Source organism: Galleria mellonella, unplaced genomic scaffold (assembly GCF_026898425.1).
Source record: "Galleria mellonella isolate WM207_F2 unplaced genomic scaffold, CSIRO_AGI_GalMel_v1 utg905, whole genome shotgun sequence".
Classification (NCBI taxonomy): domain Eukaryota; kingdom Metazoa; phylum Arthropoda; class Insecta; order Lepidoptera; family Pyralidae; genus Galleria; species Galleria mellonella.
In genome coordinates this window covers 2,285,734-2,297,203 of record NW_026442174.1, presented here as the reverse complement: position 1 = coordinate 2,297,203, position 11,470 = coordinate 2,285,734, and the positions used below count along the sequence as shown (strand labels likewise).

Genomic DNA, 11,470 nt, shown 5'->3' with positions numbered 1-11,470 from the left:
AAGTCGCCGGTAGCAGCTAGTATTATATAAAATAATTCTAATCAATATAAATAAATATTATATATATATATATTAATTAGAATTATTATTTATTTATTAAATTTTTTATTGCACCAAAAACATAAAAATAAACAATGACATATAAACAATTCAATTGAAATACATTATCATGAAGTACAGATCAAAATATATTATTATATTAGATATTATATATATTTCATCACATATACTTGTATGAATATAGAAATTCAAATTGGTTAATATAAATGAATCGTATCACTATCTAATCTTATTGTGTTATTATGTAAATGAATATGTGCATCATTGAACAACAATCCTTATATCGTATAAGAATAAAGTTTAATATCTTTTGAAAATATATTACACAAATTGTGTTCGCCTATCGATAAAGATATCAATGGAATAATATTGGAAAGCTTAAATATAGTTCAGTTTTGTTACTTATCTAATGTTATACAGACGTTAATAAAGAAAAAGTAGGCAGAAAAAAAAAAATAGCAAAATGAATTGTAGATATTATACTGAGATGACACTTGGGTGGATGTTGAACAATAAAATGATTGTGTTCCTTGGAGTGCTGGCATTTTGTTTATTTGTGTCGTTGTTAGCAATGGTCGGACAAAGAAACAGAGCGTATCGCGAATTAGAAGATTTAAAGGAACAACTCAATAATAAAGAAGTTACAAGCACCCCCACCGAAGAATCAACCACTGATGCTAATAGTGAATCAACTACAGATACAAATGTGGAATCAACTACAGATACAAATGTGGAATCAACTACAGATACAAATGTGGAATCAACTACAGATACAAATGTTGACTCAACTTCTACTACACTTAAAGAAGGGGAACCAACAAACGTTATTAATAATAAGATAAATGAATTTAGTGAAGTGAAAACATCAATTGTGCCAGAGTCATTACATAATAATATTAAAAATAATACATTTCGTAATAAATTACTTAAGTTAATGCAATATATAAATTGAGGGTCCATTGCATTTTTATTTATTCACGCGAGCAATATCATTTCAATTATGAAACTTGTATAGATAGTTTAGGTAAACCTTAATTTAATTAGTTTACATGATTTTTGTCCTTCAAATAAAAAGTGTTTTTTCTTAAAAAGTAAGGTGAACTAAGTTTGAAAATAATTATGAAAAAAATCTAACACGTCATAATTACAAAATATTTATTGTTTTTAACTTACAAAAAAAGAAATGTGTACAAAGATATTTAAAAATTAGAAATGTATTACCTTAGGTTTTTCTTATATTTATTTGTATCGGTATCTCTTATGATAGACTAGTACATGATCTACCTACCACCTAACATGACCTGGCCCTAGTATCCTTTTCGCTCAAAAGTTTCAAAGTCCTAGTGGAAACACTCTCCATGTTCGTCGTTGACGTGTCCGAGGTTTTAGGAAATAAATTGAGATGCGAGTGAAGAAAATAAACTTTCAAAGACATGTTGAAACACATCCGTTGACACCAAATTGGTACATGTATACATAGTCCAGTCATAAGTTCTGTCACAAATGAAAATGCATTTTTTTTAAAATGGACTTTTGTATTATAACTAAAATTTATACCTACATATTTATTAAAGTCTTAAAAAATAAAAAATAAATATTTTAATCAAAATGGTCACATTTGACTTTTATACTGGCCTTTAATCTGTTTGGCCACGAATGGATGTATGCACTGTTTCCGAAGGAAATTTCGACACTGCTTGCTCCAAAGATTTTTTAAGAAACTCTTGTTGTTTGGAGCAGGTCATGTCCTCTAAAACTGGCCATAATTTGAAGTCTAAAGGGTTGAGGTCTGGGTTAGATGAGGGTCCGTCTTCAGAGATTTACAGGGTACAAAGGAATAACATCTGAGTCCTCAGGAATGGCAACGCATGGGGGGTATCATGGGCGTAACAGTATACTCTGTTAAGTCCATGGTACTGCTCATGTCTATAGGCGACGGTTACCACTTTCCATTAGGTGAGCTGTTAGCTTGTTTGCAATTCTAAATTGTATAAAAAAAAATTACAAATTGACAGTAGTTAACGCTCGTTGGTAGTTTCATTCTTTTTAATGTATTTTGTACGTATTAGCCAATACATAAATTAAAAATATGTACTTCAGATTGAAAGTTTATTATCTAGTTCAATAGATTTCATATGAAACTGTTATCACTATTTATATTATCAATCATACTGTTAACGTCATTTTCAGTCAATATGAGCGCTGGAGAAGCAAGGGGAGATTTTTATGGATGAAAATAGAATGGTAACCTCGCTTCCGTTATCAGTACACTAGAATGATATTAGTGAGTGATGGTAAATAACGATGATATCAGGTCAGAGTTAGCGAGAGTTAGAGTCGTTATGGAATAGCTACAAATTAACGGCAATTGTTTCCAGAGCCACATGAGGTCAACCTGACTGATATATTGTTAACAATAGAGCAGCTACCGGGGGAAAGGATTGTTAGCAATGGGGTTTGACGGGCCCATTGCTAGCAATATGCCTTATTAGGTCGACCGCCACATGGTTCCCCCTGGAAACTACCGTGCTTAATTCCAGATATATTCATCACGATGAACTAACTGACTTACTTTTTCATCCTCACCTATCATCCCTCACTGGTGCCCCGCCAGCGTATACCGTTAGCGCAGGCGGGGTTACCATTCCATTATCATCCATTAAAAAAAAAAAAACGAAAATAGAGGTCTCCCTCTGATGAACAATTTTTGTTGAATTCGTTACGATGAGCTAATTGACCTACTTTATTCTCACCTATCATCCTACGCTGGTGCCCCGCCGGTGTATACCGATAGTGCGGGTGGGGCTACCATTCCATTATCATCCATTAAAAAATAAAAAAAAATAGAGCAACTAGTGTTTTGATTGCTAACAAATTTCTATCCTCTGCTTATGCTTTCATAGTACAGAGGCCAGTAATATAATAATAATTTCTATTTTAGTGATTAATAAAATAATTTATATGTACATTAAGCCAATGGCGTGACATTATCGTCAACGTTAATAACGATATCACGGACAGAATATTAAAATATTACGATTAAAATGTTTTAATTGACACACACATGTCTATATGAGAGCAGGATAAATAAATAGGATAAAAAAAGCTAAACTAAAAACGTATTTCATTATCTGCTCCTTTGATTTCACTCTGACTGTTAAATAGTACTGGTGTACTATGTCCGCAATATAGAGTTTGAAAATAATATGGATATAATTATGTTATATCCAATAATATTATGTTTTATTGTGGTATGTGGCGTGTGACAATAATTATGTTTTTGACTACGACTAAATTAGAAAATTGCAAAATATTGTTCAACGCAAACAATATTTTATCACATGAAATGTATGTTCAAGATTAGTTGTATTAGTCATATCGATATCTAATCCTATTGTGGTATTTTATAAATATCATAATCCATATTAATGAAAAATAAACTTAATGTGTCGAGCACAAAGCTCAATATCTTTTGAACGACACGATATATGAACTATATTTATCTATTGATAAACTCTTTGCCGATAATGATGGAGTTATAGCCCCTAAAGTTGTTACAGTTTTGATATTAATCTGTAGTTATACGGACGCGAATTAAATAAAGTGAAATAAAAAAAAAAATCACAATGAGTTGTCGATATTACACTGAAGCGACTATAGGTTGGATGTTGAATAATAAAAGAATTGTATTTCTTGCGGTGTTAAATTTTTGTCTATTCGTGTCTATGTTAGCAATGATCGGTCAAAGAAATAGAGCATATAGAGAAATAGAAAATCTAAAAGAACAACTGAACAGTAACGATAACAACGGCGAAGAGAATAATGAGGAGACACCTGAGGGGGACAAACCTGAGGATGACAAGCCTGAAGGTCAACAATCTAATAAAGCAACGCCTGAGAATAATCCACCTGACAAATCTAATAAAGTTGAAGATATAAAATTCGAAGAGAGTGCCCATAATGAAAACAATCAATTGAACGAACAACCAGTTAAAAGTGAAGAGGAACATAAAATTGTACGCAGGTCATTAAGTGATAATAGTATAAAAACATTGGACAGTAGATTATTGAAATTAATGGGATACATATCTTGATGTGCTCGAGAAATCAAAAATGTTTGAAAGTAAACTGAATTAGTTACTAAATTTTAATATAATGTTATTATTATTACTATTATTTTAACTGGTGTTTTAATTATTATTTTTATGATACATTTGTTATTTTAAGATAATATAAACGAATGCAGACAATGACTGAGTTTTAGATTGTAAATTACATTAGTTGTCAATTTATTTGCTAATATTGTAAAAATTTTACTTTGTAAAGAAATCGCGTTGTAATTTAATCGCTACAAAATATGGCATTATATTAATTACAATTACTCTTTTTTATTCTTTTCCCTCTGATTAATTATAAAAGTGATGGTTAATTTTCTTCAACCCATATTGATTAAATCACGTATAATATATTTATTTATGTCTTACATTATTATTATTTTTTATACCACTGAGATGGCAAACAAGCATACGGCCCACCTGATGGTAAGTGGTTACCGCAGCCTATTAACATCTGCAATACCGGAGGTATCACGCGTGCGTTGCAGACCCTGAAGAAACCTCTTTATCCCCCTTTCGAAGAACCCCATGCAGTAGTCTCTTGGTAAAACCTAGGTAGGGAGCCCTTTCCGCAACCTGAGTGTTCGTGGGAGGAAACATCTCTGAAACCACACAGTACGCGACCATTGAGGTTGTAGGACATGAGGATGAACTCCCTGTCGATGGCGAGCCGTACGATGGTAGAAAGTGGCTGTGGGCATCAAAATAGATTTTTTTTTTATTAAAATAATATAAAACAATTGGTTTGCCGTATGGTCCCGGCATAGAACGAGCCACGTCTCGCTTTCCCATGGATATGATTAGAAGTGTCCCTTTCAAAACATCATCAAGTATAGTGACTACTGATAAAACCAAGGGGGACTTGGGGGCTTATGTTTAGCGGTGATCAGTTAACAGTTGGTATGATGATGATGATAAAATAAATGGTGATCTATCTTCTATCTTTATGAATAAAAAAAAACACATTTTGCAACATACTGCAGTCACTGATACCACGCACACAAACAAGTACAAAGCCTAAAAGCTTAAAATTTATAAAACCCATTTTTTTAAATCGGATTTAATAATTAAGCGAATGGTTATTATAACCTATACTAAAGTAAGTTTAACAATATGTGGTATTCATGCTAAACCTGGAGTTTAGTCTTAACCGCTTTATTTAGTTTTAAAGAGCCGTCACTGCGACGCTTAGCTTAGACTCTAGCGGGAAGCCATCGTATTAGAATATAAATTGAACTCTTTATATAAACATTTATAATTTGCATTTAAGGCCAACATCTTTTGAAGAAATTTATTAATACATGTACTTCTTGCAAAAAGAAACAGCTTTAAACATGACTATATATATTATATGTTCTAAATTCAAATATTTTTAAAGTAATCTGGAAACTAAAAGAAATTTTATTACCAGACTATAAATATTTGAATTTAGATCGTAGTGAAAGGTGTTTACAAATAAACTTTTACTTCGTAAATCAAAGTCGAAAAAGAATGGCGGCTTTAATTGTCATAAAATGAATGTGACGAAAACAGGAGTAAATGTTACTAGATTATAAAAATAATTATCAAAGTTGGTTTAAAAATGGCGAAGCTAACATATAATCATAAAAATATTAGAAATCTCCTAAAAATATATATATATATATATATATATATATATATATATATATATATATATATATATATATATATATATATATATATATAATATATATATTGGTGGATGGATATATGTTACTTTTTTATTCAAAAATTACTGAATGAATTTAAACGAAATTTGGTATATACCCACATACCAAATTTCGTTTATCGCGCGTTTATACGCTATGGCATACAGCTAGTTACTATAAGCATTAACTCCCTACGTATTTAATAGTCTTGTAATGTGAAAAAATGACGTACTTTACCTAAGTAAGTATTAATTTTATTTTTTATACTGAGTACTATATTGAAATTCGACTAGTATATTCATATAATCTATATATACAAACGTGATTATACAGATAGACACGGTCTGGTTGCATATTTTTTATACCTATGTTAACTTAGTTTTAACCATTTCTATGTGGGGGGAAAGGGATTGTTAGTAATGGAGTCTAAGAATGCCATTGCTAGCAATATCCCAACCAGGTCGACCTCCTCGTGGTTCCCCCTGGAAACTATCATGATTAATGCCAGATGAATTCATCATGATGGGCTAATTGGCCTGTTTTCATTCTCATCGATCACCCTTCACTGGTGCCCCGCCAGCGCATCCCGTTAGCGCTGGCGGGGTTACCATTCCATTTTCATCCAATAAAAAAAAACCATATCTATGTTAAATATAATAAAAATACGCTTTTATCTATAATTTTAAATTTATAATAAAAATAAATACATTTACGAAAGTGATATTTAAACTTACCGTTATTTACAGCGTATTTACGTAATCGTATTCCTGCAGGAATATTCGCCTTAACATCTACGGTGGCGCTACGCTACACGAGACGTTCGGCTAATACGTTATAAATATTCATAGTCATAAGTAGCTTCAACCTATCGAACGTTTACGACTTGGCCAACTTTTTTATACCCCTGAAGATCCCCCCAATATCACCCATGACACCTTAATAGCATTGTCGAGAGAACAGCGCGGGGGATCAAGTTTAACTGGACTGCTATACATAACCCACAAAAGGGGATTTCGATACACATTATACGATATTTCAATACCGTATTTATATTTCCTATGGGAACGATATTAAATCTGAGATGATATGTGTGTTGTATTGTTTTCGAATTGACGTTTTCTTTGGAAATATTTTCACTGTGTTTGCATCAGTTTGCATTGACGGTAAGCCGTTCTGTTAATCAATAAACAAATCAAAATAATTATAACAAGAGATAAAATTAACAAAATATATAAAATAAATTCTCATTACTGCATATCCCTATATAAGCTAAAGTTCTATTCTGATCATCTCTTTTTGTTTTCTTTATACAACTTAGAATGGCAAACAAGCTGACGGCCCACCTGATGGAAAGTGGTAACCGTCGCCTATAGACATGAGCAGTACCATGGACATAACAGAGTATACTGTTTCGCCCATGATACCCCCCATGCGTTGCCATTCCAGAGGACTCAGGTGTTATTCCTCTGTACCCAGTAAATTCACGCCATATCCCACCCTTCAAACCGAAACACAGCCATGCAAACACAACTGCTTCACGGTTGAAACACGAATGGGACAGAGGAACCTAAGCAATCGATTTTTGTACAAAGTCTCCCTCTGGTGATAGTAAGTATTTATATGGAGACATTCTATCCATATAATCTAAATATATAACATATAATTTATAGATTAAGGATAGTAACTGTAGAATGCAGTGAAGTGTAGTGTAGGGCGATCCCCGCGACATAGAGTGATGATCTCAAAAATGTTGCAGGTGGTCAACAAAGGGAAGTGTAAATGACTTGTAATTTAAAAAAATAACAAATAAATACTGCATGTTTTAATTAAAATAAAAAATCATTAAAAATGTAATAATATTAAGATATACTCGTAGATATTTATAAATTGCAGATTTATATAAATATATAATAACAATAATAATAAACTTTTATTAACAAATACAGGGTTGCACTGTTACATATTTTTTTGCCCCGACTTACAAATTAAGGTAACCTGTGCCTTGTGAGCCAGTTCCTTCCAACAGACAAGAACTAATACTATATATTTGTATCTATCTATCTATTCATTTAAGAGCTGCGCTCTTGTCGGTGGAGCTCTTGCCACTCACTACGATTTTCAGCGAGTCTCTTCACCTCTTGATACGACACGACACCAACTCCTTCCTTGAACTGCCTGATGTAACTATGTCTCGGTCTCCCTCTCCCCCTTCTTCCTTCTATCTTACCTTCTATTATAATGTTCATAAGTTCGTCGTGTCGTATCAAGTGTCCTAACATTTTTTCCCTTCTGTCCTCAATAGTTTTAATAATTTGTCGTTTTTCCTTAACCCTAAGCAGGACCTCCTCATTGCTAATTCGATCCCTCCAGCTAATTTTCTCCATCCTTCTCCAGCATAATTAATAATATATATATATGCAGAATTAATAATATTAAGTTATGATATAAACATAATAAACAGATAAAAAAAAGTTTAACTAGAAAATTACAGTTAATAAATTTTTTAAATCTGTAACGTTCAATATGAAAAAGTATAGTATTAACTTAATGTATAGACTTATTTTGTCATATATTTGTAATATCTATTTTAATTCAATAATAATTTTTCGGATTGATACCTGCTGCTGATTTTCACCACCGTACAACCCGCCATAAACTAAAGTTTCATCCCAATCATCTGAACGAGTGGCGGTCTTCAACCGTGCGTTTTTCAAGGTACTTTTTTCCACGTACAACCACTCTTTGGAATCAACTCCAAGCAGCAGTATTTCCGAACCGATACGACATCATAACCTTCAAGAAAAGAGTATATTCCTTTTTAAAAGGCAAACAGCACACCTACAATGCCGTTGGTGTTGTGGGTGATCATGGGCGGCGGTAGTCACTTACTATCAAGTGAGCCGCATGCTCGTTTGCTCCCTGTGTCGTAAAAAATAAATAAAAAATGTATGAAACTAACTCTTTTAATATAACCTTAACACATTTCATTCATTAATGACTCTTGTGAGTTCCACTATGGTATAATTTTTTTTTTCTGTAGTATTAAAAGACGTGGGCATCAAATATCTCATCGATAAACCGATAGCAGTCATCTCATCAAAGAGGGTGTATTAAATGCGAGCATTCCCCTCTGAAATACACCGCCCTTCATGAGGGAAGGTACCTATCAATTCGTTGCAAGAAAATTGATGAAATAAAAAATGCTGTGGATATTCCGGAGGATATAAATGATTTGTAGCTTCCTCATTGCTATATTTACGTAAAAATGAATTGTTATTAATATTTTCTTATTATTATTATTTATGTTTACATCGGTGCGTTAAGTAAATTTACTTGTGTCTGTTGTTATTTCATGTTATAACAATATCGTGGAGTGGCAATGTGTATATTTCATCTTTCTGATCGCAATATTTTAAGATCGGGGGGAAAGGGATTGTTAGCAATGGAGTTTGACAGCCCCATTGTTAGCAATATGCCCTATTAGGTCGACCTCCACGTGGTTTCCCCCGGAAACCATCGTGAACAATTCTTATTGAATTCGTCACGATGGGCTAACTGACCTGCTTCATACTCACCTATCATCTTTCACTGGTGCCCTGCCGGTGTATACCGATGGGGCACCAGTGAAGGCGCGGGTGGGGTTACGATTCCATTATCATCCATTTAAAAAAAAGTACGTTAATAATTGATTAATATAAACCTATGATGATTTTTAAATAAATGATTTTTAGGATTCCGTATCCACAAAGGAAAAAACTAAACCCCTATAGGATCACTTCACTATTCGTCTATCCGTTTGTCCAGACCTTTTTTTTTTAGGAACGCGTGGCGGTATCAAGTTAAAATTAATGTTATGATATTAATACTCAGGTCTGCAATGTCTTAAAGCAGTGAAAAGATCATGCTTCTAAATCGATGCGATCTGCGATCTTACTGCCATTTATGTTTCATTTATATCGCATATTTTGACATTCGCAAAGGGAATCAAAACCTATAAGGTATTCACCGTTGACCTAGAATCATTAAATTTGGCATGTAGCACAAGTAATAAAAAAATTGAAAACCGTAAATTTGTAGTTATTTCATAAAAATTTAAACTTAATGATTTTGTACGCAACCCTTGTTGCGCGAGTCCGACTCGCACTTGACTGGATTTTTATTTATTTATCACGTCTACGTGTATGGCACGAATAGAATAATTAAAGTAAAAAAAAAAAGCTACTACTATTATCCAGCTGTTGTAAAAATATTTACGTTAGGCGATAAAATGTATTTAGATTAATATCCAATTCATAAAACTATTGCAATAAAGAGTGCAAAAGTAAACGTGTAGCGAAAGGCTTCAATGAAACTTGTTTTGACATAATAGCCCGAAGTTCGGCAGTTAGCGAGGCTAGATATTTAGTAATGAGTACAAGACATAAGAGTGAGCGATTTTAATAATGAAAATTATTTATTATTTCCTTTATACTTTTGTATAAATATTGGTTATTGAAAAAAAAAACCTTTAATTATTATTACATTTTTATAGAAGTTATTATATTATATTACTAGTTTTCATCCGTAACATCGTCACTTTCATATTAGTAACTACTAATACATTTGTAAAAAAATTAATATTTCCCTTGGAAATGATATTAGGTTTCAATTTGCTGCAATCACGATAGATCTATATTTGATATACAACAGAACACAAGCAGTTAAATAATTAGAATAAAATTAAATATCAGCAAATTAAATGACCTTGTTAACATTTTTGTACACATATAGACCCTTTAGCTAAATATTATTGGAAATGCTCGCGCGGTTGACTGGAAAATATTTTTATTTGGAACTGGCCTTTTGCATGCTATTTTGTATATGTGGATTTTAGAAGTAGGAAAACTAATAAAGATTACGTTTCGATGACATGTAAAATGCAACACAAACCAGATTTTAAATTAAACCTTCAGAAACATCACTGTACAAACCGCATCTTAATTGGTGCAGCAATTTTTGTGTGATACCGAAACAAGTAGAATGATAGATAATATTAAAATAAATTACTCTATTGGCATCTGTCGGTCTTACCTTTGAGAGATTGTACCACCCTTCCCCCATATTAACTTTTCTTTGACATTTTCCATATAAAGACATTGTCTGGTTACAATTTTACTATATAAGTAAGATAAGTCCGCTTAGGTACATTAGTTACACCTTTTATGTACTTATTTTATGCCTGACATTTTTTTATATATGTTTCTATAACATAATAAAGAAATTTATAGATAAAAATAAGTAAATATGTATATAATTTAACAGCCATCCTCTTGTGACTTGTGCCCAAACGGGTGGTCCCACCTGGCAGTATCTGGCATACATAACGGGCTCCCGCACTTACTGGCCTTGTCCTAATGACCAAAGTTTTCAGTGTTACCAACTTAATACACACGAAATTGCCTTAACAGGTATAGCAAACCAGTTTAATGGCATATGTGGGCTTTAAAGTGTATCGATTGGGAACTTCAAGTTTCGTGTTGTTAGTTGTTTTCTCTGTATAACATTGTTTATCTATATACGTATCTGTATTATAATTAAACTGTAACTAGACAGTTAGAAAGAGAGCCGTGTGGTTCCGGCATAGAG

The 11,470-nt window shown here is 32.5% G+C and overlaps 2 protein-coding genes across 2 annotated transcripts; both read left to right on the top strand.

The window, feature by feature from the left end:
* The first annotated feature begins 451 nt into the window (after positions 1-451).
* LOC113510707 (uncharacterized) lies at positions 452-1,017 on the top strand. Its single transcript, XM_026894213.3, has one exon. It carries the CDS (start codon positions 524-526, stop codon positions 1,010-1,012), a length of 489 nt encoding a protein of 162 aa, XP_026750014.2. The 5' UTR covers positions 452-523; the 3' UTR covers positions 1,013-1,017.
* A 2,142-nt stretch (positions 1,018-3,159) lies between these two features.
* Positions 3,160-4,441, top strand: LOC113510671 (uncharacterized). The gene has a single exon (XM_026894164.3). The coding sequence runs from the start codon at positions 3,687-3,689 to the stop codon at positions 4,152-4,154; it is 468 nt and encodes a 155-aa protein (XP_026749965.1). The 5' UTR covers positions 3,160-3,686; the 3' UTR covers positions 4,155-4,441.
* Positions 4,442-11,470: the final 7,029 nt, after the last annotated feature.